The sequence below is a fragment of the Drosophila ananassae genome, chromosome XL, assembly GCF_017639315.1.
Source record: "Drosophila ananassae strain 14024-0371.13 chromosome XL, ASM1763931v2, whole genome shotgun sequence".
In the NCBI taxonomy this organism is placed as follows: Eukaryota; Metazoa; Arthropoda; class Insecta; order Diptera; family Drosophilidae; genus Drosophila; species Drosophila ananassae.
Window position 1 is genome coordinate 12939455 of NC_057931.1, and position 27662 is coordinate 12967116.

Here is a 27662-nt window from a genome sequence, read left to right on the forward strand (position 1 = left end):
GCCTCTCGAAAAGGGTCCAAGTTTGGGGACGTTTTTTTAATATTTTTTTCTATATTTTTTGTATTTTTTATTCTCTACTCCTGGGGTGGTCGTGTCCAAGTATAGAAAGCGACAGAGATAGAGGGCTCTTGTAGTTGCCCCAATCTACAGTTATTCTCATTAGGGCTTTTTGTGGGTGTGTTAGTGCCAGAAGTCTCATAGTGTTAGTATGTGTGTGTGGCATGTATCCTGGTAGTCAGCTTCCTGTTTCCGCTTATCGTTTTAACACTTTTATGTAGCAGATGCAACTGCAGCTGCTGTGGTGCCTCAGTGCCTTGGTGCTTTTCTGTCTTCATTTTTATCTGCAAACAAGCAATAAATTTTATTTTAATAAGCAACACTTTTGATAGCCAGAGCAAGCAGAGCCAGAGCATTCTCCTTGGAGTTGCTTCCTGTCCCCAGCCACCTCCCGATGCTACTTCCCTTATCCTTATCCTTGTCCTTGGTCCTGGGCACTGGCATCCTTTCTCCAGCTCTGCAGTAAATACAAAAGATACTCGGCATCATCGGCTCACCGTTGCCTGCCATAATGTTGCGCCACAACACAGAGGCGTAGAAGTCCAAAAACGGGGGTTTAATTTTATTTTATAAATTTTTTTATAATTTTTATTTTATTTATAGTGTTTTTTTTTTAAGATTCCAAAGCATAGAAAGGTTGATAGTAACAATAATAAATAATAAACTATATGATATCCGGCATTGTTCTCCTTTTTTAGAAAAAAGTATCTCATCTTTTTAAAAAATCTTTTAAAATATTTAATAATATCTTAAATAAATACAAAAAATATTATTCATCTGATTATAGATTATATAACTTAATTAATCATGTTTTTAGCCAAAAAAGAAATCCTTGTTACTTTAAAGGACATTTATTCCATAGTTCCTTGAGCTCTCTCTGAAGTTATAATTAAAAAACTTTACAAAATGAAGTACCTACTTGGAGATCCACTTCCATTGATACTTTTTATGTCCTTTTTTTGGGTAAATTGGAAGTTAAACTTATTGCCCAGCCATTGACGGACACTACTGTACCTGGTCCTGGTCCTGGTCCTGGGCCAGGATCTGCAATAACAGGCGAAATCACAATCAGAGCGAATGGGGAAATTGCAAACAATTACGAGTCATTTGCTGGCACTTTTTCGAGACTCCCCGAGCTTCTTGCCACGTCAATGTCTTTGGCTTTGTGGCAACACCTTCCCCCCCCTATCCCTTGCCCCTTATCCTTTAGAGCCCACCTCGTTTACTTTGTGTGGCTACATCCTGCAACTGGAACTGGGCTTCCTTTTGGGCTCCTTGCCACTCCACTCCCTCTTCCGACCATCGTCTTATTTTTTATGTGGCTTTATGCCGCAACATCTCATTGTGCCTCATGCTGTTGCATGTGTGTTGGTGTTTGTGTTTGTGTTGGTGTTTGTGTTGGTGTTGGTGTTGGTGTTGGTGTTGGTGTGGCGTCTTGTAGTCCTGTCTTGTTGTTGTTTTTATGTCCTTTTTTTACTTTGTTGCACTTTGAAGATTATTGCACAATGCAATTTATATTTATCGTACGCTTTTAGTTCTAGACGCTTTTTCTTAGTTTCGCCCTAAAAAATGGGGTATCTGCACTTTTTCTAAATTCAGTTTTAATTAAAACTTAAATTAGTAATTAAATTGTTAATTTTTTATATACATTTTGAGGGTTACAAGTTTTTTTGAGACTTTTTAAACATAAAATAAAGAAAATTAAAGAACAAATAGCAGTAGAAACGTAATATGATTAAAAAATTGTTTAACTTAAATTTATATAAAAATATACATAGCTTCAAACTTTTAATTATTATTGAAAATACAAAATTTTTGATTTAACATTTTTTAAATATTTATTTTAAAAAGTATTAATTTCAAACAGAATTCTAAAGCATTCAAGCGAAAACTTTAATCTTTTTGAAAAAGTACTTTAAAATTCTTAAAAATTATATAAAAATGTTAAAAAATATATTTTTTACTAACAAAAAATAAAAAAATGCCTTTATAAATTGTCTTAAAGTTTCTTCTTTGTAATTCTTATAACTATTATATTTATTTTTATAAAAAAAACCTCCTAACTCCTCAAAAAGTACATCAAATCTTCGTTGTTTTGTTTATTTTAGCCATATGTTTTTGTTTCATTTATGTCCTTGCTGATGCCATACACTTGGCTATATACGACGGCACATCCTTACACACACATATCCTGATGATATGTGGGGCGTGTCGCAGCCCCTTCTGTCGTCATACCTGCAACATGCGGCAGCGAAAAGTGCAGTTGTATCTTAGTATCTCTATCTTTGTATCTATTGTGTGTGTGTATGTGTGTGTTGATGTATAATATACTTTATCTGCATGTGGCCACACAATGTGGGCATGATTATAAAAATTCAATGCATTCATAATAGTGTTTTTGCTCTTCCGAAAGCCATCTTAGGCAGGCCTTACTTTAATCCTTCCACAGGACAACAAGGAAGATGAGTTTTAAAATGTTCATAATTTTTTTTTTGGCTGCCATGACGACAAGAACCTTTATTGAATCGAGAAGAAAAATGCCAAAATGTTCATTAATTAACATCGGGTTGGAGAAACTTTTCCAAAATGGATGGCGGAGAGAGTCTCAGCCCAGTGGATAAATGGATTCCGGAGTACGGACTTTTCCGGGCACACAATTAGGCGGAGCCGGACTCAGAAACTGTTGAGTTGTCGAAGGAGCACTTTGACTTTTTCCTTTTATTGACATTCCTCAACAATAAATGAGAGAAACTCAAAACAGAAATAAAAATGACAAAAAATTACAACAAATCTTGGCAAGAAATTGAAGAATAACTTTCAAATAAAGTCTAAGTTTTCGAATCAATAATGACGAGACAGTTGTTCTGGGGATTCTCCAAAACACACTAAATTGCTTTAATTTCATGCTTCAGCTTTAATAAGTTAATTAATAAACTTAAAGTTAAACACAATTGTATTAATTACTATTAAAAAAAAGTTTTTTTTTTTATTATTTTTCAGTCAAACTTTTAATAAAAAAAATATATAATTTAGCAACCCATTTTGCTGAGAGCATCGGCGGCTGCTTTTCCCATTTCATGTTCGTTGGATCCTTCTGGTTCCAGGCAAAGGATATCCCTGCTGTTCTGCAGAAGCCTGACGACTTCCTTGAGGCGGCGCTGGAACTCCTGCCGCGAGATCTTCCCAGTCTGGAGGGCCATTTGGGCCAAGACCATCACAGGAGCATGCAGTTCATACATAATGAGTCCTGACACGAAGAAGTATAATTAATTTCAAATAAAAATTATGATTTATTTAAAGACTCACCTCTTAATCTTGTAAGTCCTGGCTCTAGGAGATCAATAATTTCCAGGAACTCACGGCAATATCTCTCCTTCCGGGCTATATCCTCCGGCGACATCTGCGGCAACAAGTACCCTTCTATCCGGCCGTATATCTGACACAACGAGTACTTGGCCGACAACAGGAGGTAGTGATTCGGACGCAGGACCTCTCGATAACTAAATACAATCAAATAGATCAGATATAAGTATTTATTTCATCTATAAGGGAGACTAATTCCCATAAAAATGGCCTAAACTTAAGGCTTATAGTCACCCTTTTTGGACTTTTGGTTAGGCTGTTGAAAATGAAATTATTAAAAGCTTGAGAAAAGGTAGAGCCACAGTGATTTGTGAAGTTTTTTTTTATAAAATCTCCTTTGATTTCTTAGTAATACCCACCGTACTAAAAAGTTTTCCAGGCCTGGTATATCATGAACGTCTATGGCCTCCAGATCATTGTTGATCCGATCTAGACGACTTTCTAGGTCCTTGGCCAGCATTTTGTGATCACATTTATCGCAGCTGTAATGGAAATTAAAGGTTTATGAGATGAGTTTTATGGTATTAAAATTATTATTCAAATATGTCTAAAGAACTAGTTCGAAAGGCACTTAACGGACAAAGTGGCGGACAAGCTTAGTTTTTTGATGGATTTTAATGTTAAAGTGCTTAAAATATGCTTTTTTTTTAGAGTTTCTATTTTGACTTATGTTTTGGCATATTAAAAAAAAAAACATTTCTAGAAGCGAAGGACAAGCCTACGGACAACTTAATTATTGTATTTACTATATATTTTAAGTATATTTTTAGTATTAGATAATATTTTATAATTTCTACTTAATAACCTAAATATATACGATTTTCTTACATTATTTTATATTACAAAATAAAAATCGAATCAAAATTAAACGGACAGACGGACAAATAAGCGAAAAAGCATCCTTTTTTTGTAATAATACCAAATGTCATGCTTTTTGAGAAAAATCTAGTATATATTACTTAAAATACTTGATTTGGTTCTTGGTACTTAATTTATTGGGATATAGTGATGTTATAGTGATGTAATAATACCAAATGTCATGCTTTTTATGATGAATCTAGTACATATTACTTAAAATATGTATGCTTTAATTAATTTATTGGGAGATAGTGATGTTAATATAGTGACCAATAAGCAGAAAAGCATGCTTTTTTTGTTAAAATACAAAATTTCATGCTTTTTTGGGATAAAACTAGTTCATATTAGTTCAAATATTTATGATTTAATAGGATTTTCTTGATTTTTTGGGATATAGGGAAGTTAAAAAGCAATAAATGAGAACAAAATTAACAAACTGACAAAAAAGCATGATTTTTTTTAACTTTTTTAAATTTGTATACTTTCTAGTAGAATATTTGCCTTTATTTTAGAAATAAATAAGAAAACTATTAACGGACAGACGGACAAAATGGGCACAAGAGCGGAAAAACCAATTTTAGTTTCAAAAATTTGAAATTTGAAAAATAATAATTGAAAAAAAAAAGTTCGGAGTCGAACTCTCTTGGAACTCACCCCCAACTGCCTTCCTGATTGAGTGGCTCCTGGGCGCGCAGCGACCCCTGGCGGCAAACAGGGCAAACAAGGGCACTGCAGTCGGAGCCGAGCTCCCGGGGATCGGAGCAGCGCTGGCAGACGCACCAGAAGAGCTTGCCCTCGTGCATGAAGGAGCGCCGCTTGAGGGTGCCCTGGAGCGTGTACGCATAGCTGAGCGTGAGGGCTTCCCGCTCGCGCACGCGCCGCGATGTCCTCAAAATGATGGCGTAGGACTCCGGGTGATCGGTGTGCGCCGTATTCGGGGAGCAGTCGTGCGCGAGCAGGAAGGCGCTCGGATATAACGTCCGCGCCTTGGCCCCATTCTGTCCAATTTCGAAGCAGTTAACATCCAATATCCCGCACACCTGATGGATCTGCTCCGGCTGGAGGTCCTCCAGCTGCCACACCTCCCTCAGACGCTGCACCACCTTCTGTTCGTAGTGCTGCCACAGGACCTGGTTCTTGCGACGCTCCTCGGTGTGCGATTCCATCCGTTCGATGGCCGCAAACTGCTCCGGATCACGCTGGCGGAGCAGAAGGATGCGAACGATCATGACCAGCTCGTAGAGATCACGCACTTCCGCCGGACCGGTGCGATCCGTGAGCAGTCCGGCGGCCACCGCTCTCCTCTCGCCGTACAGTTGGCACTCCTCTGAAGTGTGGCCATGCGGCTGATGGATTCCCGGACAGCTGTCGCGGCACAATGGCCACTGGCAGCCAGGACATCGGTACTGAGTGGAATCTAAGGACACGGGCTGGTAGCAGCCCAGGCACACAGGATCTCCGCTAACACAGGGCCCTATGGCCAGTGGCTCCTCGGTGATGAGGAGCTCTCCCGCCTCCAGCTGCCGACTGGCCACCAAGTATCTTCCATAAATATCCGAATGTTCGATGCGGAAAGGTGACTCCTGTTCCTGGTCCTGCTCCTGTTCATCCTCCTCCTGTTCCTTTTCGGGATTCCGCTCTTTGTGGTGCGACTTCTGGTGCTTTTTGTTCTTGTGATGGTGATTCTGGAGAAGATTCGGGGGACAGACAAGAGATTCTCATTAGTGGGCACTGCTCCTCCTGCTAATTGTATTCTAATTGCTTGCTGTCCCTTGGGGGCATTTGGTCATTAATCACCGGCCTCCTCCGAGGGGCGACACATCCTCACACCCGTTGTCGCCAGAGTGGCCATTAAATGCCACTCAGGCCACCGCAACAGGTGCCCCGTGCCACGCCCACAACAACGTACAAGCCCAACGCCCCCGGCATCTACAAATCTGTCGATCAGGCAGCCGCCGGATTAATGGAATTTCGAATCACACTTTAAATTCATTTAAAATTATTTAACACAAATAAAAAATAAACTACAAATATTCATAATTAAATTTATTATGTGTTATAATAATATTATTTTTAATTTAATAAATTTCCCATATCTATATCACTTTATTATCTAATTTTAGATTTCAAAATGTTTTCATTCTTTGGTGACTTTTGATTTGTTTTGATTTTAGTTTTTTCTTGGCAGATTTCCAACTTTGAATAATGCATTTGATCTGAATATCTCTTTTAATTACTTTATTCTATTTATGAAATTTATAATCAAATATTTAGTTTTAATTATTTTTAAGAAAAAAATACTACAAAGTAAAGAAAGTTTGTAAAGAAAGGGTGTTTTGTGGCTACTTTTGAAAGTGTTTTGGCTTTAATTATTCTATTTATATAGTTTACATATTTTATTTATATAAATTATACATTTTAAATATACTTTTAACTTTTATTACTGTTATTAAATAGCAAATTCTTTAACAAACTTTTTTTTTTAACACTTTCCATTGGCATACTTTTAGGCTTTCATAGAAAGTCTTTTAAATGGAATTGTTATAGTTTTTAGTTCGGAAAACGATTGAATTTCAAAAATTCCTTGGAAAAAATGTCTATAATATATAAGAACTATTGTTTTCATAAGTTTTCATACAGTTTTTTATATAAAAAATAAACTATGAACAAATAAAGGTCAAAATACTAATTTATTGGTTCAAGGAATCTTAACTTTTATTCAAAAAGTTGAATATTATATTCAAAAAAGGTATTTTTGGGACGTTGTTAAACTTAAAAAAATACGTACATTCTGTATATATTGTTTTCTTAGTAATCTCCAAACACTTGCTGGCTAATAAACCCTCTAATAAATTATCTCTAATTTATGCATAAATACTTAGCAATTTTCGTAAAATTGTTGCGGTTGAAACGGACACATATATCATTTTCGGAGCGATCGGATAATGATTCATGGGCACCGCTAGCGCTGCGCTGTCTTTCGACGCCTGCATATCGGATTCATTCATATCCGATTTATTTATAGGCGGCGACGCTTTTGAATATCGCTCCGCACACACATCGAGCGTCCCGCTCCGTTATAAATAAAACAAAACACAACAATGCGGCAGAGAACCGCCCAACCACCCAGTCGCCCAACCACCGGGCCACGAGCCACCGCCCATCGAATGCACAGTGGTTCGATTCCGGAATTCAAGTATTTTTTTTCCCATTTTTTTTTGCAGTTTTTGTGTAAGAACTAAAATAGAACTAAAGAACTTTGTGTTTGGAATTTTACTACAACTTGTATTTTAGAGTCTAAATATATATTTTTTAATTTGTAAAATTTATTAAACTTTTAAATAGTATTTTTAATAATTTTTTAAAGTGTCTCTCCCGTACTCTGTGTGGTAAATTAATTTTTAATTATGCAGCCAAACTGGCGCACTACCTGCGGTGTTTACATTTTTTTTTCTCCCCGGCATCCCGACTCCCGGCAGATTTTTATTTTATTTGTATTTGGTATTTAAATTTAAATTTGATTTTATTTCATTTATTTGGTTGCTGGTGCAACGTTAATTGATTTTAATTGATAATTTTAACGCGGCAGTGGACGGCGACGGCCGAGAGAAGAGTTATTTAAAGGTATGGTCGGTATTTAATAGACATGTTTAACAACTTGTCAATTAATTACGCTTGTAAATGGCGCCGCGCGAATCAAATTGTGCCAGTCAAGGGGAACAAGGGGGAAAACCGAGGAAAATGGAAAATGAAAAATCCGAGAAAAATGCGACAAAAATCGGAAAACAAAGCCAATGAATTCTGGCCACGCGCTGTTCGAACCACACGACGCACAAATTGCAACTGTCGAGTTGTCGTCGAACGTTCAACGTTGAAAAATTTCGAACAAAAACCGCCGGAGACGGACACGGACACGGACACGGACACGGAGACGGAGACGGAGACTCTTGGCACACATTCAAATTCAACGGACCCGGCCAAAAAGCACACACACACACACATACTCATTGAGAGCTCCTCGTCTAGACACAGACTTTTGAACATATTGGTTGATATTTTTAAAAAAATTTATGATATTGAAGGCATTTTGGCCGCTTTTGATTAAACGTCTAAAGGCACTTCAATGCCACTGTCAAGATGAGGCGATCGAAATCTCAAAACTATTAAAGGAAGAAGGTGATTTTTGGTTTTGAGTTTTATTTTTTAGACTATGAGACTTGAAAGGGGGAATTAAATGAAATTAAATATGGAAAGAGGCAGTAAGTTTTATTAAATCATGTTTGAGTTTAAGGCCAATATTCTCAAATACATTTTTCAAGAATTGATTTTTCTTAGGATTAAAATCTTGAAGAAATCTTACGATTGTTCTATTTTTTCCATCATTCTACAAGAAAAAATTTCTTAAATTAATTATTAAATTATATTTTTTATTAAACAATAAGGTACACAAAGGTTACATTTTAAAAGCTTTTTTAATATTATACCGAAGATTGGTCCATTATTTTAAGCATTCTGAAATAATAAGGCTTTTAATATTATTTATTTTAAATATTGAGGTATAAATATATTTTATTAAACATTAATAAAAAAACTTTCAAATAAAAGCGATTTTTAAAATGTGGAAAAGCAATATGCTCTTTGAAATAACAAAAATTGAGTTCTTCTTAAGATTTTACTAATTTAATATCTTCCATAATTTAGCTTTTAAATTGTAAATTGAAACTTGCAAAATATTAAGGCATCTTTTAAGCACTTATTAAATACTAATAAAGACAAAGTCTCTTTATAAAATACGTAATAATATACCAATCACTTGCAGAATTCGAATTCAAGCCAACAAAGTCTTTGGAAAAGCCTCCAGCAAACTGTAATTACTATTTTGAAAATGAAATATTCTTTAAGGACAAAAAGTCCTCAGACTGAAAGCCAATTAATAATTTATTTGAAAGTCAAAACAAAAGCTAAAATATTTCACCTGAACCGCTTAAAGGGACAACAATTCATATGGCAAGTGTTCTTTTTTCTGGCAGACTACCATTTGATAGTTTCATTTGAAAAATGGCCAATAATAAATTAAATTGCCTTTTGGCCTAAAAAATTTAGTCTGTCAACGGCAAGTTAAGCCGACTTAGTAGACTTTTCAAATTTTCTCCCCAAAAAAATAAAATAAATATGGAAATATTCTGCATTATTTGTCTCACAAAAATAGACTTCAGAGCCGTCATTCCATTTTCCCCACACCCGATGCCTGTGCATTTTCATCTTCAGGACATTTTAGTCCTTATGTGCGAGGGCATTTCAATTAGTTTTGAAAATGTGCCACAGGGTTGAAAATCTTATTGGAATTGATTCTGCTTCCATTTGCTTTTGATATTAATTGTTTTTATTTCAATTGCCAGAGGGACGAGTGAGAAAATAGGATGATTAAGGGCATATTGTATTCGTGGGTGTGTATGTTACATCCTACAGATTCATATAGTATTAATTAATGAATCTGGAAATTAAAAATCAGACAAATCGGACTACTTTTAGAGAAGTTATAGGGCTTCTGACGCTGGTTTTCTTTTAGATTGTATCAGTGGCTTACTCTGGAGCACCCAAAAATATGCAATAAAATTTTATAATGATATATACTCTGCAGAAGAAGAGTACCGGGTATTATTTAGTCGACACACTCAATATGTAAGAGTATATGGAGCATATGTAACATTCTACAGACTGCTATAATACCCACCAAAGGTCCATTTTTATCCAGAAATCATAACTCAGACAAATCTGGCTATTTTTAGAGGAGTTCTGCTAGATTCTTTTTAGTGGCTTGTTCTGGAGCACCCAAAAGTATGCATAAAAATGTTGCAAAAAGTTTAATTTGTAAAAGAAGAGTACCGGGTATCATTTAGTCAAGATACTCAACTATTCCCTTCCATACTTGTTTGAATTTACGAATATTTAATACTCTCTAGCTATTTAACTTGTGATTAATTGATTTTTGGTAATTGCCAGTTAATAAAATAGTTATGTTTGCATTTCCATACTTTAATTAAATGTACATAAAACATAAAAAAAGGAGTATTTTTAAACAAAAAACTGTTTTGTCAGCGAAAAGTTAATGATTTTTTTGTTTACATAAATTTAAAGTGTGAAAAGTGTGTGTGTTTCTGTTTGGCTTCCGGTTGTTTGACTAATTGCTTTTGCCTTTATTTTATTTTTTTGCTTAGTTTAATTAAAATTAACTTGCCATTTGCGAAAAACGACCAAGAGTGCCGGACGCAAATGGAAAAGAGAAACATTTTGGCAAGAAAAGTGCCAGTTGCAGCCAAAAAGTATGCAATGTTAAATGGCCGCGGGTATTGTGATACCTGACGAAGGATGCGGAGAAGGGTGTGTGGAGCAACTCTAGCGTAGATGTGGGGGCGTGGCAACACCTCGGGCACTATATCGGTGACTTTGCTTCCCACACACACACACCAACACCCACTCGGGGAGAGTGACATCAAATTTGCATGTATTTATGTACATAACCCCGCACGCGCTCGCTTTGTTTATGATCTGGAGCGGAAACGATACGTACAGAGTACACGACGAATCGTTTCTCCCATCCGGATACAGTACCCTCTAACCCCCGCTACCCTACAACATCACGCCCCTTATATCGCCCCCGGAGGCGCTTCAAATTCGCGCGACACCCAAACAAAGCGAAACCTTCGGCCCACGGAGGAGCTAGCTGGCGGAGCTCCCCTGCCCTGCCCTGCCCCTGGTGGAGGCGGATGCCCAGGGGCAGTGGCACAAGTTTGCCTATGCGGCAAATATTTGCCAGTCAGCAAGGCGAGAGGATTCAAGCTGATGTTGCTACACGTGGAAAAATGAAAGGGAAGTTAAGGATAAGAAAATAATGGTTATAATTTAAAATACTTTTTAGTATTTTAATGAAATCTGGTATTAAGTCAACACTTAATCTTTGAGCTTTACTTCCTACTAAGAGAGGAATAACGGCAGTTTTTGCCAGGCAGGATTGCCAGGCCACACAAAAATAATGAGAAAAATAAATATTTTCTTAATCTTAGAAATATTATTATTATATTATATTATTATAAATAGAAAATTTATTTAGAAATTTACTCTTAAAAAATATAAAGAATTTTAAAGAATAATCCCTTTTCTCCAAGAATCTCTTCTTCTCTCTGTAACCCTATGCTGAAACTGTATATTGTTGTTGATGACTTTCGGTGTCAGCATAAACGTCACTCCACTTCAGCCGGAGGAACTGCCACCTCCCGATTCAGTGCCTCCAAATCCATGCAAGTATGTCAACTTGAATCCATTGTCTGGCCCAGGCCCAGTTAACTGCATTTTCCGCCCACTCGCCCGTTATTCATACGCACACACACCGACACACCGCACCGCCTGCAGGACGACGGAAGGACGAGCGTGCCAAGTCCAACGTTAAGTTGGCTGTAATTGACGCAGGTGAATGCTACACCCCGCCCCCGCCCCCGCCCCTGCCACCAGCCTCCGCCCATTACACATGTTCCCAAATTTGGCCAGAGTTTCCAGGTCTCTTTATTTGGATTTATTCGTCTGCTGACTCGCCTGGGAGGCGATGCGTTGAGAGGGCCTCAGGACTCTAATTATTTCATTTGGAGAGCAGCTAAGCACTGAATGTTGTTGAACTTCATTACCGCTAGTTTTAGTTGAGTAATTATCACTTTTTTTTTAAATCTCTTCCGACAAAACGGAAATGCACGATCGCAGCCATTTTCTTAGCTCCAAGGGCCACCCTAAAAGTAGGCACCAAAAGAGTTTTGAAAGCGATCTAACGGCATTCCATAAAGCTCTTCTTGCAATTCATTGGAAAAATTGCTCTTTTCTCTCTTCTAAGTCTACTCCCCCTTCTTTCGTAATGCTCCCACTTGGAGTATAAGAATAACGGTATCACCGCTGAGCTGAATGTTCTTTTTTGTTGTCTTTTCTAGCTCCTTTACACTGGAAAAAATATTATTTAGTTTTTGCTCATATATTTGTGATATTATTAAAACCAAGATTTTGATATATTAAGATTGTTAAGGATGCCATTTAGTTTGGTTTTTGTTTTTCAGATTTTTGTTAAAAAGGAGATACATAAATAGTACAAAAAGAGTAATAAATTTATTTGTATTATATATTTAAATTTTTTATTTATTATTTAATTTTAAAATATAATATAATAATTATTGAAATAATTAATTTATTGCATTTTTTACAGTATGCGTGGGAAGAGATTCTCCCGCTCGCTCTCTCATTCCAGCCTTCCAGCTGCTCCCTCTTTGAAATTGAAAGCTCAGCTTGGAAGTTAGTAGGAAGAGATCGGCGGAAGGGATAAGGACACTTGTGTAATCGCTCAAGAAAGTGTGAATTAGTTGCGATAAAATGGTGTTTTCGACTGTTGCCTGACATTCGGAGCATATGGCGGCGGAAACGGCCTGCAGCGCCAACCAATAGAACTCACCACCACAGAGATGCGGACGCGGACGTGGACGTGGACGCATGCAACTGATTTCGGTGGCATGTGGCAAGCAGCTAGCAGCTAGCAGATAGATGCGAGCGGTAAGCGGTAAGGCGGCGGGCGGCGGGCGGCAAGTGGCAAGTGCCAACTGGCCCCAAATGGATGTTGGGGCGCAACCGGCTTTTGTCCGATGTGTGCGGTGGCCACGAGGCCACGAACTCGTCATCGCATGCGACACGAGTCGGCGACGAAGCGCCACGATTCGGGGGGGGGCCGACTCTGCCGACAGGCTCTCTGCCGGCGTCGACGGCTCTGCCGCCAGAGCCTTTATAACTCACCACGCGCCCTCCGAAACGGAATAGTCGTCGACCGGCATCCGTAGCGTGCGCATCTCTCTTTCCCTTTTGCACTGAGGTTGTAGTCGTGATAACGGGAAATCAGCGAGAGCGAAAACGTAACACACCAACGGTAACGGTAACAGTAACAGTAACAGTAACGGTACGAGTGTAAAAATAGAGAGAACGTAAGGCAGCGTGTCAACACGTGTGGGGATTTTCGTTACGTGACAAGGATCAGTGCGCTTTCGGCGCGGTTTATTGGACTTTGAAACGGAAAGGACACACTCACACACACACACACACATCTACTCGCAGGATTCTTATTTTTTTTTTGTTAAGTGAAACGACTTGAAAGAGCGGCTTGAAAACTGGAAACACTTGTGCGCGCGAATATAAAAAAAGGAGTGAAAAAGTTATAAATCATTAAAGGACATTTATGTCGCGTGGTGTCACACACACACACACACCCTGAGCGACACACTCACATGTGCCTGGGCCAGGTCCTGGGCAAATATTTGCCGCAAAATTTAGTTTGTTTTGTTTTTATTTTCATTTTCTGCGGGCTGCCGACAACGCTTACGAAATAATTTATTTGCCCTCATGCAGACAGGCAGCGTCGCATAATATTTATTTTGGTCCTGTGGCAGTGTCCTGTTCCCAGTTTCCAGTTACCCAGTTACCCAGCCTTGGTCCAAGGCCAACTCATCAAAGTCCTGCGCCAAAACAAAACCCAAAACAATGCAAAAATGGCGAGGAACAAGGAAGCGCGGAGGAATCCCTTCCGCGAGTCCTTTTTTTTTTTTTATTTCGAATGGTTGTGAACTGGAGTGGCTGTCTTGTAAATGAGTGAGTGGACTCTGGGCTGGATGGATGGATGGAGTGTCGAGCCTGGCTTTGTCCTTTGCGAAGGATTCTCGGCCAAATGACAGTGACAGTGTCCTGCCAGAAATAGTTTCAAAGGGCTATTTTTGATTCAAAAAGAAATGACCTTAAAGTCCTTTTAATTGCAGTTCACTTTGCTGACTTCTGGCCATAAACTCCGATCGGAATCGAGTCCTGCGGAGTGAGTGCGCCAGTGCCTGTGCTTAAATCACCGGAGCAGAGTGGATTGAAGGACTCATCAAAGGACACACTCCAAAAAGGAGTTTCCCCCCAATAAGTATTACTAAGTGATATTGTTCCTATTCTCATATCCTGTCCCAATAAAAGTTACTTCCCTCAAAAACAATTTTGAAATTTAATTTAGTTTTAAGTTTTTTGTTTTTTGTTTTAAAAAGTTTTCAAATTCCACCTCTTAGAGGAGAAGTTTCCAACTCGAAACTCAATTTGGAACCAAAATGCAATTATCCTTGAATTTTTTCTTGCCGTGTGCTCAGCTCAGCTGTTAATATAAATTCTCGCTGTCTGCTGCGATTCGCTTTGGCAGCGATTTATGAAAATTGAAGTCTTTGTTTTATTATCCCGGACACACGGCACAGTCCTGCCGAAGGATGGCAGGAGTCCTGCCACTCCCATGGAGTGGGAGTAGCTGGTAGATGGAAGATGGCGGAGACGCGAGTGCTTTGTGGCTCGATGCCTCGATATATTTTATGCTAAGCAGAGTAGCCCTTCCGCCCAAAAATTCCACGGCATTGATTTACAGTCATAAGGCAGCAGGTTACACCTCCTCGCCCCCACATCTCCTTGGCATGGACTCACAGGACTCCCACGAGCGACCTACTTTGATTTCGTTTGCCGTGTTTAGAGTTCATATTTGTGCGTTTGTTGAACGGCCCTTCTGGCCACCTTTTTTGCCATTTGTTTGCCTTTTTTTTTGTGTTTTTTGGCTTTTGTTTGCCTTTTGTTGGCTTCGATTTGCCAGGACTCTTTATCGAAGGACTAAGAGCTGGAGCAAGAGCAGGAGCAGTAGCAGGCACACAATTGCCATAATTCAATTTTAGTTTTAATTTCCGCTCTGGGGCATAAATTGCATTTGCATACTAATACAAGGGGGTGTGCAGGACGAGGTGGCAGGACTCTGTGTGGCTGAGTGTGTGTGTGTGTGTGTGTGTGACATAGACTGAACCCCGCTTAAATCATTTAGGCCAAAAATCCCGATAAAGGACTAACCGAAACACAAATGTCGAAGGCGATGCCAGTGCCGTTCTGGGCCGTGCTGCTCTTCCTGGCCAGCTGCATGCCACTGCCCCGCGTCTCGGGCGGCTCCTGTCGGGAGGCGCAGCTCTGCTGCACCGGACGCGACTCCTCCTGCGTCGTCCAGAAGGCGCCCATCAACGCCATCATCGAGGACCTCAGCGACAAGCCCTGCTACTGCGACCATGCCTGCCTGAAGCTCGGCGACTGCTGTGACGACTTCAAGGATCATTGTGGGGGTAAGTGTTCTTTCTAAGGATAACAGAATTTTAATAATTTCATTTAAAGGTATTTTAGACATATAAGTGAGAGTTTTAAGTGGTTACAGTTTAAGAAAAAGGTGTTAAAAAAAAATTAAAAACTAAGGATTCAAATAGGGAAATAACTGTCCAAGTAGGTGACGAAATGCACCCCCTAGTGTGTTAAATTAAATGATGAACAAATCAACAGGACTCTTATAAATAATGCCAATTCTGAATAGATTATCTAAATATTCTATTTAAAGACACATTTTATTTTCTTCATAATTCGTGACGAAATACTTAAAACATCTATATATTCTTTAATTAATAAGCAGGGGTGGGATAAATATCCCTCTTCTTAACTAGCAAAGTATTATTAAAAGCTTGTGGCTCCAAAATACTCTTCTCAATACAAAAAAATCCATTAGTAACACGGGATGGCAATCCAAGTAGGTGACAAAAACTATAGTTACTGAAGTGAAGAGAAAATCAAAAGGACTCTTGAACAAAACCCCAAAACATCGATTCGATTTTTATAATGGATTGATGCATTTGTATTCCTTTTTAGGTCATACTCTATTTTAAATAATTTATATCGAAAAACATACGATATCTATTGTGTATATACATAGGTGACGAAATACACCTTATAGTGTGCTTAATCAAAGGAAGAGAAAATAAATAACACCCATAAACATAGTCCCTAATTCTGAACAAATTTGTATTCTATTTCAAGATATATTATATTTTTCATTATTGATAATTAATAAAATATTATTTATTATAATTTGTGGCGAAAGCTGTTAAATATCTACTGTATATATTGTAATTAATAAACAGATCCCCTTGACAAGCAGAGTATGATGATGAGCACTCTTTCCAACAAACAAATTTCCAAAAAAGTGTTTACTTTCCGAAAATAATTACATTTACTCTCGAAACCCGCACACACCCCGAATAACTAAAAATTTATGAACAAAAATAGAGCGCTGTCTGGCCCACCATTCAGTGCAAATTAAAAGCCATATTATTTTTACGCTTAAACAAACTTGAAATAGAACCGACCAGTGGCAACTGACGCGGCGATTTCTGGCAAAAAAGCAAAGTTTTGTGGGGAAATGTTATATTTTGATGATTCTGCGTTCGACTCTCCTAAGCCCGATGAGTTCGAAATTAATTTCGCAAATTATCAAACAAATAGGACGCTGTTGGCGGGTATGATTCATTCTGGCCACTTTTTAAACGCAGAAACTCGAGACGAAGTTCATTACCAAAAGCCAAGAAACTTAAGTGATGGCCGAAACTTGGCAGACACGCTTAGGATATGCAGAGTGGGATTGGACGCGAAATCCCGACATGCGGCGACTGCGGCTTCAAATGCATATATAGAAACTATATCCCCAGTGCGTACGCAGCAGACATACATAACTACTACTACTGGGACGAGAGGAGCATGGTCGTAAAAAGGCCAACTTAATGGCCATAGCCCGGGCTAAGAGTCTGCATTCATGGCTCGTTGGCCACCACATGGCCTTTGTCAGTGTATAGTATGTTATGTTTCCTTCCCAACAGATACAATTTGTTCTTCAGCCTCTCTTGTGTGTGTGTGTGTGTGTTTTTTTTTTTTTTTGGAAAATACAATAGCTAAAGGGCTTTAATTTTATTACATACAGCAAATAAAGTCAACGAACATGCGGCCGCCTTCCAAATTAAATAAGCAAAAGGAGCAAGCGGCAGTGGGTGGCCTGGCCTGGCATGGCAGGATGCGATGGTGCAGCTCCTAAAGTTGGCATTTTTGCGTACCAGCTGCGGCGACAAGCCTGGAAAAGAAAAAAAAAAAAGAAAAACAAAGTAACCAAGAGGCACCCAGACACTGGCAGGGTTTCAAGCAAATCAGAAGAAGGAGCCACCGCAGAAGGTTCCATTGGCGAAAAGTTTACTTAATTTTGCATTAAATTTGATTTCATTTCCTGAGACTACCCGACACCCCAGCCACGACTACTACTCTGCGACCAGATTCTTGTTAACCAATTAAACAAAAACAGACAGACAGTTGTTGAAAGCCGACTGAAAAGACTGGGAAGCTGGCGAACGGAAGCTGCCATAAACACGGCCGTAGAGAGCCATAACCGTAGATGGATACGGAGACAGAGACTTCAACGGAGACTGAGACGGATCCGGAGATGGGTATGGTGATGGATATGCTCGGCAGACAGTGACACAGACTCGCAGTCTAAATAGGTAGATACTTTAAAAGAAAGGTGATTTCTTAAAGGAGCTTATTAAGGATTCGTGACGAAAGTCGTGGATTTACTTTAAAAGCAAGTAACTAGTTAAATAGCCCTCAAACTTAGACTCGTAGGTTAATAAGTTTGGTACGGATTTATGCTGATTTATTGAGATAAAAGTAAGGTACGTAGAGGTGATTGATACATAATCGTATCAATCGTATAAGGCTTAAAAACTACCTAGGATACAAACTGAAACCTTATATCACTATAACAATTGAAACATTTCAATTTATTTAGGGAATTTGAAACATTTTCGTGACGAAAGTCATATTCTTGCTTAAAATGAGTGAAAAGGAAGGTCCTTTATATATAACCACTATTCTAAACCACAGACTACCATCTAAAACTACCAAGGATTCTAGCTGGTAGGAGGATATGTGTTAATAAAATCTCTTTAAGAAGTTAAATAAAGTTTCGTAACGAACGCCATGTATTTTTTTTTAAATGTTAACAAACACCGCTTAAGTAACACTCACCATAGACTCTTTAGACTCCACCAAGCCTAAAGCTAGCAAGGTTTCACATTGAAATTGTGTATAACCACAAAAGCCTGGCATCTTAAGGTATCAAGACTTGAAGCTGGAAGCATTTAGAACTACAAAAGTAAGGCTATTTGTTTCAGGATGTGATACAGTTTCGTGACGAAAGATCTGACTTAAAGTAAACCCCAGTTGAGACTTAAAAACTAACAAGCTTTAAAGTTGATAACATCCATAATTATATAAGTAAAGCCTGTAGCATGTATACTGTGTATTGTATACATGACTTCTGTATACAATTTGATAAAGTTTGGTGACGAAAGCCAACCACACTTAAGAAGCAAAATCCGCTTTAAGAAACCTAGCGTTTTAAGCTACCAGGGCTTAAAGCTGGAACCATCTAGAAATAAAAAAATAAGGCTATTTGTTTCGGGATATGATACAGTTTCGTGACGAAAAATGCGATTTTGAGTAAGTCGTAGCCTAGACCTTAAAACTAACAAACATTGCAGTGGAAAACATCCATAACTATATAAGTGGGGCCTATATGCATTAAACTGTGTACTGTATATATAATTCCTGCATGATTCCTGAATTTTATAAAATTTCGTGACGAAACACTTGCTTAAATGACAAGAAGCCTCTCTTTAAGAAGTCTGGCATCTTAAGCTGGCAGGGCTTGAAGCTGGAACGTCTATAACTACCAATTAAGTTGGTAAAGACACAGCCCAATAAAAATAAGAAACAAAGCCCCAGACAGATAAAAAATAAAAGCGAGTTGCCAAAAACAGGAAGCGAGGTCATTCGGGGTCAGAGTAAGAGAGGGGGTAAGAGAGATGGAGAGCAATGCGTATGAAGCGATAAATGTCAAGTTAAAAAGGAGAAAGACAGACAGAGCCGAGTTGGAGGAGTGTGCTCTGGGAGTTCTGGGAGTAGGACGGTGGAGGTGGGATCGTAAAGTTCCCCGCCAAAGGGTCGAAATCATGATAGGATTGGGCCCCCGTCCTCCGACCTCCGACCTCCGACCCATCCCATAGCCCACATCCTCGTCCATATGCTTCTCTGGCGGGGCGGCTCAATCAATCAAAGTCGTCTTTTGTGAGGAAATAAATGAATGTAACTATGGCAGATAACATTCCCGGTGCGTATACATATATTCCTTCATTGATTCTGTTGGATGACAGTAGTGGGACTACTCCTCCAACTCCTCCTCCTCTGCCACTCCCCCTACTGTTTTGGAAACCATTAAGGCTGCTTGGTGGCATGCAACAAATGGTCAACAAAACTGTCGACCATTCCGGGCCATTCATTAGGCCCGGCCAGGGGCGGCCAGGGCGGCCAGGGCGGCCAGGGCGGCCAGGGAGAGCTCCAGAGCCCGGGCAACTCATCAAACTCCCATAATTCACGCTAATTAGTTCGACGAAAGGCAACAGGCTGCGGACCAGCCGGACCAGGCCTGGAGTGGAGTGGAGTAAACTGTTCTGCATGGTGGACACTTTCCCAGGGACATAACATACATATACCTTACATATATATCCCTCTTTTTTTTTGGTTTGTATTCCCTTCTTGCCGAGTGGCCCTTTTTTCTTCTGCATTTCACGCGTAATTGATGACAGCCATTTGAATGTGTCTGGCAGTCGCTGTTGTCGCGGGCGGCCCGGCTCCGGCTCCGGCCCAGGCCCATCTCGTAAAAAAGTTGTTAAACCCGAAACAGCAACTTCGAATCAACAGTTTTCTCCTCCTTAGCTTCTTGAGGCCTCGATGCTCTCCGAATGATGTATGTTCTTCGAATTAGTTGACATTTGAACTCTTTCTGGAGGAGATGTACTAGAATCTAGGGTATTTGGGGGATTATTGGTGTATAGTGGGGATGTACAAAATATTATGGAAATATATCCATTAGAATTCAAATATAATTAAAGAGGATCCTAAACCCTTTAGCTATCTTATTGGACATCATAATATTTTATAAATGATATCTTATATCTTATCTAAATAGGATTTCTTATTTACAAAAATGTATTAAATTATATTATACAAATCATATAAAATAACATTTGAACTCTTTCTTGATGAGATGTATTAGAAACTAATGTATTTCTAAGAAGTATCTAGATATTTGAATAGAATATTATAGAAAAAGATCTATTAGATCTGTAGATTACTTATATATTCATTTGATATCAGGTTTTTAGAACATTAATTCCCAGTTCAGATCCTAAGCCTTATAATTAGCTTGCTAAATGCAATATAATCTTGTAATAGTAATATATACATAATAGAAGTAGTAATTAGATAGTATATAATTTTTAAATATGTACTTCATAGATGAGACATTACAACACTGATGAGGCTTTCTTGTTAAAAAATAGAATATTTTTTATAAAAATATAATAATAAAGAAAAATTATAATGAAAGCTATATTATATTCCCAAAAGTAGAAGAAAATGTGACAAAATTTGTTAGCAAATAGTGCAAAAATATGTCTGTTTAATATATATATCTAAAGGACGAATAACAAAATAATAATAATAGTCTTAAATATATCTTATCTTAAATCTTAAACCTTATCTAATATATTTTATTATATATTTATTATTTTATTATTTATTATATTTATTATATATACTATTCTATACTATACTATTACTCTACTAGTATACTATAAATAACGCTACTACACTTATACTAAATCTTAAATCCTATAGTTGATGTATCTTTAAAGCCCAAAGATTCTAATCTATTGTATTTCAATATTCTAAAATGGAATAATTTTTAGAAAAATAAATAAAGAAGAAGGGGGTTCACTCTCAAACAAATATAGAGACACAGGCTAAGTACCAGCCAAGCCCATATCGAATGACCAAAGAGGCCAGGTCCGAGGGCTCATATTTCCCCCCCACCTAGCCGACATCTTCATGGGTGGCCCCTCGAGGAGGGACCTGCTCCTCCAACTCCTCCAGATTAGGGCCCTCCCGGCCATGAAGACAAACCAGTTACGTAAATGAAACACATTTGCGTCGAGGCTTATCAAATGAAATAAATCAGGAGGAGAACCATGGAACTCGTGGAGGAACAAATCAAAGGAGGAAGAATAAAAGTAATGCCAGCTTGGGATGCCCTCCTGCTTGGGCCATTAGTTGGGGAGATCTTCGATCTAAACTGGCGACAAACTGCGGCGATTGACGACCAACGGCCCGTAATGAGCGGCAATGGCTTTCAAAACGGATTTAAATATTAATTATTATCTGGCTGCCAACAATGTGTGGCATTTGGGTCCCAGAGGTCCTCCTTCCTCGCCTGTTTAGTTCGGGGCTTCGGGACGAGTGTGTGTTTGCCGGCCGAGTGATAATATTGTAATTATTTAAAATTGAAATGTTCGCAGCCGGCAGCCAGAAGCCACACATGCGATAAGCGAGGCCCAGGATTACCAAAAGGATGGCCTGCAACTGGAATAGTCATAGTCCTAGCCATAGAGGAGACTTTGAGCGGCTCATTAATTTCATCTAGCAGGGATTAATCGCACTTCATGTCCTTCGTCCTGGCCGCCATGGCCCTCCTTCCATGTTAACAGGAATCGCTTCGACTCCCCCCCTCTAGGGACATGTTTTTGGCTCTACTTGTATTGCTTTTCCTGTTTTGTGTTTTCTCTTGTTTATCCTAATTTTACATCCTGGTTCAATCAGGACACTGGCCTGTTTACTATTCTCTTGAAAATAATTACACTTTTCGGTTGGATTTGGTGGCAGTTTGAAGGGGAATCGGACATACTAATCTCTAGACTAGTATGAATGTTATGAAAAAATTTGTGAAATGGATTTAAAAAAGGCAAAATAGTGGAGATTCAATCTACAAATTTAAGAAAATCCTCTTGAGAATCGGCTGAGATATATGTATGTAGCTCTGGTTCTGGGCCATCTAGAAGAACTTGAACTTTTCAAGGGAATAAATCACAAAAATTGCGAAAAAATTTAAAAATTAGGATCTTTGATCTGTGATTCCTGGTGAATTAAAATACAAAACTTTCAAGGTGTTCCGAACCAAAATCGGACGTTAATTGCCGAAATATATCCATAGTTCTGTGACATATACGAAAAGGGGGTCTTATACAAGGAATTACATACAAGGAATTAAAAATAGAAAAACAATTTCAAAAATAGTTTATCTCAAGATTTTAATGCTGATTTAGTGGGAATCGAGATACTGATCTATTTGGTTGAGATATAGCTTGGCTTTTGGGCCATATATATAAGACTTGAATGTGGCCAGGGGTTGTCCCATAAAAATACCAAAAATATGGTAATTTATGGAAAATTATAATAAACAACTTTGAGGGCATTTTGGCTAAAATCGGCTAAGATACAGCTGCAACTATATATAGAACCACATATAAACATACTTATCAAGGGGGTTATAAGGGAAAAAATGTTAAAAAAATATTTAATTGAAGGATTTTAATCTCAAGATTCATGGGAAATCCACATACAAAGATATAGATATAGAATATGAGATATAACTATGCTATTAGGCCTATGTATATCTTGTAGTATATAGAACTTGAATGTTATAAGGGGAAAAAAATGTTAAAAATATTTTATATGAGGATTAGGATGCAGATTCTTGGGAAACAGATTCAAGAAACGAAGCTTTCAAGGTATCCTATTTAATCAGAAATCAGAAAGGAATCGACAAAGATATAGCTATAGTCATGGGACTTGAGTGAAGAACTTGGATGTTGCAAGGAGTAGCAAATCGGGAAAAATTGAGCAATATTTTGTATTAAGATTTAAATAAAGATTGCCATGGAAGTAGAGGTACAAAGCTGTTAAAGTATTCCTCTCAAGAATCTGAGCAGAATTGGCTGAGATATAGGCGTGGTTTTAGGAAATCATGTCGTATATAGAAGAATTGGGAAAGTTATAGGTATGGTTCTAGGCTACTGAGAATTTGGATCTTTGAAGGATGAAAAATATTCAAGGAATATTTCGCCATTTTTTTTTATGAAAATTGCTAATCAAAATACTGAAATCTGATCAGAATAGCCATGGTTCTGAGGCATATACAGGAAGAGATCTTAATAAAAGGATTCTTCAGAAAGAACTGGATGACAACTGGAAGAGATGAATACAATTTTAAGCCAAATCAAAGTCTAGTAATCCATGAGAACCAATGTGATCCCTTTTTCCTAAATCGTAGTAGCCTCGTGCTGTGTATTTTTGAAGGCTCGGCAGAGAAGAAAGCAAATCATTCATTTGTAGTCCCTTTTTTATCGGAACCGGTAACGTTTTGAAGTCAGTAAAAAAAAAAAAAACCCCAATGGAAAAAAAATTTGAATACGGTAAAATCGAAAGTAGTGATCCGTGGCGTAAAAAATTGGAACAATTGGACAAAATGGAGAAAGTGTACAAGGCGCATCAGGCTGCCAAGGCCGCTGCCCAGGAGGCAGACGCGGTGCCAGCTGTTCCGGTAAAGTCCAGTGCCCCTAGTCCTGTGGGAAATTCTAAATTGTTTCTTCCTTCTCCGTGCCAGCCATCCAAAGTTCATGGCCCGGCGAGTTCTGCGAAACAGAGCGATGATCTGTACGGGTCATCGAGGCGGGACTTTCGTCGCGAGGCAACTCAGATGGAGAGGCGTCGACAGATCGAAGAGACGAATAGAAGAATCTGGTACGAAGAGCACTGCGAAGAGCTGGAATACGAACTGGAAGGGGCGGAAGAGGCCTCTCAGCTGGAGCGCATGCGGACTAAGCGTATGAGTCATGGGCTTAAGGGAGAGCATGGCGCTGAAGAGAATGAGCATAAGAGGTCTAAGCTTAGAAGGCAGGAGCTTAAGAGAGAGCATGACTCTGAAGAGAAGGAAAGAGAGGCTCTACAGCTGGAGCGCACGAGGACTAAGCTAAGAAAACCGGAGTTTAAGAGAGAGCACGATGATGAAGAGAAGGAAGAAGCTTCACAGCTGGAGTGCATGAGGCCTAAGCGTGTAGTTCAAGAGCTTAAGAGAGGTCATGACTTCAAGGAGGAAGAAATGGAAGCTTCAAAGCTAGAGCGTATGAGGACTAAGCGTATGATTCAGGAGCTTAAGAGAGAGCATGACGCTAAGGAGATAGAGATAGAAGCTTCCCAGCTGGAGCGTATGAAGACTAAGCTCAGAATTGAGATGCTCCAGAGAGAGCTCGAGAAGGAGAAAGCCAAAGAGCTTCTTTTAGAGCAGAAGTACAGAGAAGCCAAGTCGGGGTATAAATGGGAAAGAGCGGAAAAGACTACCAAGGACCTCGAGCCTAGCCTAAAGACGGCTGAACCAACAGTAACTGAGAAAGTGAAGAGAGAAGTCGAGCGCCGTGAGAAGCACGAAAGGCACGAGGCCAAAGAGAAGAAAAGAGAGGAAGAACTAGACCAAAGAGCTGACGCTTTTGAAGTTAAGAGAAGAGAAGAGCGAGCCACCCAGCAAAGAAAGGATAAGATTCGCGAGGCTGAAGAGCTTCAGAGAAAGTACAAAGAGCAGAAAGAGCGCGCCGAGAGAAAGCGGAAAGAGATTCAAGATGCTGCAGAGCTTAGGAGAAGAGAGGCGGAAGCGCTCGAGACGAAGAATGCCTTGGAGAGACGGGGTCTGATCAGAAATTGGTTGATTGAGAGAGCTGTCAAGGACCATGCCGGGTCGCTGACCAAAAAACAACTGAAAGAGCAACTGAAGGACGAACCGCTAGAGCGAGAGATTGAAGAGCTGCTGCGCCGGAAGCTGCAGCATCGAGAAGCCTTGGAGAGAAAGAGAGTAGAGCGCCGTAGATTAGAGAGGGCTGGACATTATGAACCAAGACAGGACGCAACACAGAATGAGAGAGATCAGGAGAGAGTTTTAAGAGAGAAGGGGAGAGTTTCAGAGCGAGAGGGAGTTTCGAGATATCATGAGCGGGTGTCGGGGGGCCATGGAGCTGATAGATATCATGATAGGGCTCCTGGCGATCATGAGAGAGTTGTAGGTCATGAGAGAGTTTCAGGAGATCATGAGAGGCCTTCAGATCACGAGAGAGCTGCAGGAGATCACAAAGTTGACAGACATCATGGATATGAGCACAAGAGAGTTTCAAAAGAGCACGATAGGGACTTGAGCGATCATGAGAAGAGTGTGTCGATAGATTATGATGGGAACTCAAAGGATCATGGGACTATTTCAACAGGTTCCGATGGGAACTTAAAGTATCTAGAGAGTGTTGCAATAGATTATGATGGAGGTTCGGTAGATCATAAGGGAGATTCGTCAGATCGTGAGAGGGACCCGTTAGACGAAAGAGACCAAGATAGTGCTGAAAGAGACCATGAGAGCGTCGAAAGAGATCCTGCCAGCTCGGAAAGAGATGATGATGATGCTCCTGAAACGAAGAGAGCCGGAGGAGACCCTAGAAGGTTTGTCAGACAGTTCCAGTGTCCGGAGGACGACCAGTCCGAGGCGGACCGAATCATGGAGGTGATTGCCCAGTCCGATGATCCTGTGGCAGTCTGCAGCGTGTACTTCCGTGACAGCCACCATGACCCCCAGGACACCTCCCTCACCAGCTCCCAGTACGGCCTGAAACGCACCCACTTCTTCGAAACGGCCCAGAAGCTCTACACTCTCCAGGCCAAGATGGATGCCCTGGTGGAGGGCATTGCCGAACGCCGACAGGGCCTGGCAGCAACCAAAGAACACCTCAACCGGCAGGAACTCCAGGCACAGGCTACGGACCAGAGTCCTTCGGAGAATCGGAAGAAAGGAGAAAGTCAGAGACGCCGCAGGAGACTTGGCGGAGAACGCGGCGTGCGTTGCAGTTCCAGCAACGATGTCTCCCGACCTTCCGATGTCGAAGCGGACGACGAGGAGGTGGACTCCGTGGAGGAGCTTCTTCCGGTGGGGCGGGTGGTCACCTCGAGCGACGAGTGGATGGCCAGGCCGAAGTTCTCGCTGCTGGGCCGGTTCTGTTCCCGCAGGAACACCTATGTGGTCCAGCCGTTGTCGAAGATCCCCAGGCCTGTCCGTAAGATTCCTGGAGCCATTCCCCAGGAGGAGCCCCGTCACGGTCACCAGCGGCTGTGCGGCGGCGATGACAGCCAGCCAATTGGAGATCAGAACTGGATTAAATACAACGAAGTGGTCGAGGTGGAGGAGTCCAAGCCGGAGAGTCCATCCTACGACCAGCTGTCGCACAAGGACCTCGGCGACAATCTGAAGAGGCAGATGTCCAGCTGCGCCCGACGACTGATGGCGATTCTGAGGACCTCCGACGAGGGCGAGTACTACTCTGATGGCCAGGTCAGTGGTGGAGTCACAGAGGGTGTGTTTGGGGAACTCGCATCACCCCTCCTGTCCAGCAACCAGGACCTGGGCAAGAAGCTACTGGCCATTGCGGTGAAGCTGAACCAGCACGTGGACCACTTCGTGACGAACTGTGCCATCTGTTCGAGGAAGTGGCGGTCCTACGAGGACCTGAAGACTCGGGTGATGGAGCTACTGGCCTCCGAGGAAGAGCTCGACGGCTCCGAGTCCCTGGTCCAGAAGTGGTGGTTCTGCTGCCGTGCTCTCTACCTCCTGCGGGACATCTTCTCGGAGTTCGGCGACAAGAGGGTGCTCCTCGTTCGGGAGACCCTCAAGACCATCGACTGGTTCTACAAGGAGTGGTGTACCCAGAAGACCGTTTCCGAGAACCTATAGTTCGAAATTTCAAGTCTTCCAAACAGATTTTAGTTTCAAAGTAAGAATAAACGTATCAGATACTTGGGGTTTAGACGGATTGTTTCTTCTTGCAAGGACATGGTCTGTAAGGATGTGATTCCCTGTGTGGCCCAACTTCCACAGTTCATAGCCTGGAAACTATTGGCAAAGTAATGGCTGCTGGACCTCGGTGGCTTATCCTTGCACTTTTGTCCGCTTTTCACTGAACTCTGTGTCCTCCTACCCCCCGGGTCGCTTACTCACCTTTGGCGTCCTGGGTCGTCCTGTGTCAATGTTGATTTTTTGCTACTTGCACCGATGTTGCCAACGACAGGCCAAAGTCAAACCCAATTTAACAAAAAATCAACGTAAATGTAAATTGAAACTCGTAGCGGGCCACACACTCGCTTACAGGACATGCACACATGCACGGCGACAGGACACTTAAGCCGGCGAACTGCATCACTTGTGCCGATCCTTGGTCCGCCCTTTCGACCCTCCACGGAATCGACTGCCACTCCCGCACTCCGTCTCAAGTGAGTGTGCGTTAAAAAGCAATTTCTTGGCCATGTGTGTGAGTGCCATCGGGATTCACGAGGACATCCTGTTCCAGCAGGGCGGCAGGAGCAGCCCTGCACCGCTCATCGCCGTTACCCGCTCCTGCCCGCCTCCTTTTTTTTTTTATTTTTTGGCATAATAAATGATGTCAAATTAATTAAATCGACGACTGCAAAGG

General features: G+C 40.4%; 3 protein-coding genes across 6 annotated transcripts in view; 2 read left to right on the top strand and 1 right to left on the bottom strand.

Moving 5' to 3' along the window:
* Window positions 1–3017: 3017 nt before the first annotated feature.
* LOC6502998 (SET domain-containing protein SmydA-8) lies at window positions 3018–8133 on the bottom strand. Its single transcript, XM_001963405.4, has 5 exons — window positions 7722–8133; window positions 4933–5963; window positions 3780–3902; window positions 3364–3557; window positions 3018–3304 (listed from the first exon to the last, which is right to left on the bottom strand). Exons 1-5 carry the CDS (start codon window positions 7740–7742, stop codon window positions 3087–3089), a joined length of 1587 nt encoding a protein of 528 aa, XP_001963441.1. The 5' UTR covers window positions 7743–8133; the 3' UTR covers window positions 3018–3086.
* Window positions 8134–13112: 4979 nt separating this feature from the next.
* Window positions 13113–27662, top strand: part of LOC6503113 — a 107937-nt gene continuing 93387 nt past the window's right edge. The window contains exons 1-2 of one of the 4 annotated variants that reach the window (XM_001963411.4): window positions 13113–13283; window positions 15182–15470. In XM_001963411.4, the coding sequence (XP_001963447.2) occupies window positions 15218–15470 (253 nt within the window). In that variant the 5' untranslated portion in view covers window positions 13113–13283; window positions 15182–15217. The remainder of the gene's footprint in view (window positions 13284–15181; window positions 15471–27662) is intronic. The other 3 variants (XM_014905820.3, XM_044716882.1, XM_014905819.3) reach the window with 3 other exon arrangements.
* Window positions 23365–26999, top strand: LOC116655323 (trichohyalin-like). The gene is made up of 2 exons (XM_032453026.2): window positions 23365–23710; window positions 23774–26999. The coding sequence occupies exons 1-2, from the start codon at window positions 23561–23563 to the stop codon at window positions 26924–26926; spliced, it is 3303 nt and encodes a 1100-aa protein (XP_032308917.1). The 5' UTR covers window positions 23365–23560; the 3' UTR covers window positions 26927–26999.